The following is a 2,531-nucleotide window of genomic DNA, read 5'->3' as shown; positions in this document are numbered from 1 at the left end:
TATTTTTCTCTTTTTCTCTTTTTTTTCCTACAGAAAATGATGGCAAGGTTAAAGGAGAAAATAAGTTACATTACAGTTTCCAAAGTGGTTCTCACTCTCCGCTGAAGATGGGCCACCGGCAGGGCTGAAATGCACTCTCGGTCCCAGCTTGTGCTTTGCAAGAAGAGGGAATATAACTAGACTGGTTATTTTAGGTTAAAATAGCCAAGAGACAGACGCCTTCGCCTCAAAAATATTCTGAGACACATACAAGTAGAAGGAAACAAGTCTCTTCAGTCACAAAATGTCGTACATCCCGCATATACTAGATTCAATTAATTTAATAAAATAGAATATACATAGAGATTCTGCACAAACGTATTGCTTTCTCCCAGTAGCTCCTGGTGTTGGGAACCTCAGCTGCACTGGGCCTCTCTCTCTCTGCCTGGGTCCAGGGTGGCCAGGCCGCTGCTCTGAACGTTCTGGAAATTCTGCTTGTCGGTTCCCAGCGCCACTGAGGCGGGGAGGAGCGCCTCCTTGGAGTCCATATGGAACGTTTTTCAGGAGCATAGCCCAGGAGGAGGAGCTAGGATTTGGCACCCAGTGGAGAAAGGTGAGTGGGGGAGTGGGGTAGGACTCAGGGCTCCAGGTCTGCTGGGTCAGAGGCTAAACCGGAGAGACTCAGCACGTCTTTCTTTGGGGGGGGCGAGGCAGCCATGCTGTCAGGGGGGCCGGAGGCCGAGGGATCCTTGGAGTCGCTGGACGGAGCCCTCCGCCGGAGGCAGACGCCGGGGCTGGGCGGGGGCCGAGGGCCCTGACTCTCTGGGGGGTCTATGGAGATACTAGGTGGGCTGAGTTTTTTCTTGGGCCGGCTTCCAGGCCCCCCAAGAGGCTGGCCCCCAAGGCTAGAGGGGTCAGGGCCCAGGCCGGGTTGGGAGGCGCTGTCCAGGCAGCTGACCGCAATGGAGTGCCTTCTCTGTTCATCCAGCCAGGACGCAGGCCTGCGCCGGCAGCTCCGGCCCTCCACGCTGTAACACTTCTTCAGGTCCCGTGCGCACGGGGGCTCCTCCTGGCTGTCCACGGTCAGGAGGTCTCCTGAAATCCAGCTCAGCTCCGTGTCCAGCTCTAAGCTGCTTCTGGTCTCCGGGGGGCCTTTGCTCCAAGTGGGTTCTGAGCCTGGGCAGGGGGCCGGCGGGGGCCTGTGCTTCGAGATCGTGCTCTGACGGAGGGGATGCTGCTGCGCCTGGGTGCCCAGGTGGCCCCAGAAGGAGGAGGCGCGGACCAGAGGCGGGGAGGGCCCACTCACCTCGGACAGCAGGTCTTCCCGGCTGCCCAGGCCCTGCACGTCCAGGGAATCAGTCCTTATTGCTGCCTGTGTGAGATAGGAGGAGCGCTCAGCCCAGGGGCTTCCACCGAACCCCTCCGGGGACTGTCTTCCAACCATGTCCCCCGCCCCCCATCCCCGTCAAGCCAGATAACCCCGTCCTCCCCCTGCAGGTCCATCCTAGGCAGGAGGGTCAGTGTTTGGTCTTGTTTGGAGACGGGGGCCATGTGCAGCCTGCTCCCCCCACCCCCCGTCCTTCCCCCACGCCGGCAGGAGTGGCTCTCAGGAGCTCCCAGCCCCTGGGACACAAGAAAGCACTGGGCCAGCTCTGCTCCCAGCCCTTTGCACAGGCTATTTCTTTGGCCTTGAAAACCCTTCTCGAATGACAAGCACCCCTCAACTTTATGGGCTCGGGTTCCCTGTGACACAGAGCCTGACAACCTCTACCCCCACGTGAGAAGTAACCCCTCCCTCCTCTTTGCTCCCCGCTGCACCCCACACATGCACATCCCAGCAGCCGCGTCTTATTGCCGCAGTGGTCTGATGGCATTTCTGTCTCTGGTTAGCCCGTGAGCTCCACGGGGCAGGGGCTGCCTCCCCCGTGCCCGGCACACAGAAGCTCTTTGTGAATCTCTGGGAAACGGATGAGGACCGGGCCTGCGTCCTCAAGTGTGCGGCGTTGAGCAGATTCTCATGTGGCCATGATCACACGTAAGGGCACACGGGGCGCGGGCTGTGGTCCTGTCACTGTGGGGACAGATAAGCCTCCCCTGGCTGCCTGAGCCTCAGCTCTGCGCCCCTGGAAGGTGGGCCCCGGGCTTGGCCAAAGGTGGAGGTCCTTAAAACGTGCCTTGTGTCCCTTAGCTAAGTCTAGAAGTACAGAGAATAACTGGGAGGCGCCTCTGGGCCAGGGAAAGGGAGTCCAGAGACGTGGGTTCTCCCGCCAAGTTGACCTGCGTCCCTAAGCAACTTGGTCTCCAGGCCTCCTCAGGGAAAGAAGGGAGAGGGATATAAACACCGAAAGGGCCCAGACCACTTGCGCTTTGTCCAGGACTGTGTCCCCGGTACCTAGAACTGCCTCTGGCACATGGTCAGCACGCAATACATGTTTGCTGGAAGCATGGACGTGGCAACCTGGTCATCACCAATAGCCTAGGGGTCCCAGCAGAGGTGCCAGGCGTGCCAGGCCCCAGGCCACCTCCCCACACCTGCTCACCTGGCGCCTGAG

At 59.6% G+C, this 2,531-nt stretch overlaps 1 protein-coding gene across 1 annotated transcript in view; it reads right to left on the bottom strand.

Moving 5' to 3' along the window:
* Nucleotides 1-302: 302 nt before the first annotated feature.
* Nucleotides 303-2,531, bottom strand: part of CACNA1G (calcium voltage-gated channel subunit alpha1 G) — a 61,876-nt gene continuing 59,647 nt past the window's right edge. The window contains exon 37 of the mRNA XM_081805971.1: nucleotides 303-1,351. Within this exon, the coding sequence (XP_081662097.1) occupies nucleotides 617-1,351 (735 nt within the window). The 3' untranslated portion in view covers nucleotides 303-616. The remainder of the gene's footprint in view (nucleotides 1,352-2,531) is intronic.

Source organism: Leptonychotes weddellii, chromosome 15, assembly GCF_054177405.1.
Source record: "Leptonychotes weddellii isolate Sample4059 chromosome 15, ASM5417740v2, whole genome shotgun sequence".
Lineage (NCBI taxonomy): Eukaryota > Metazoa > Chordata > Mammalia > Carnivora > Phocidae > Leptonychotes > Leptonychotes weddellii.
The sequence above is the reverse complement of the archived record's forward strand: the minus strand, read 5'-3'. Positions and strand labels throughout refer to the sequence as shown.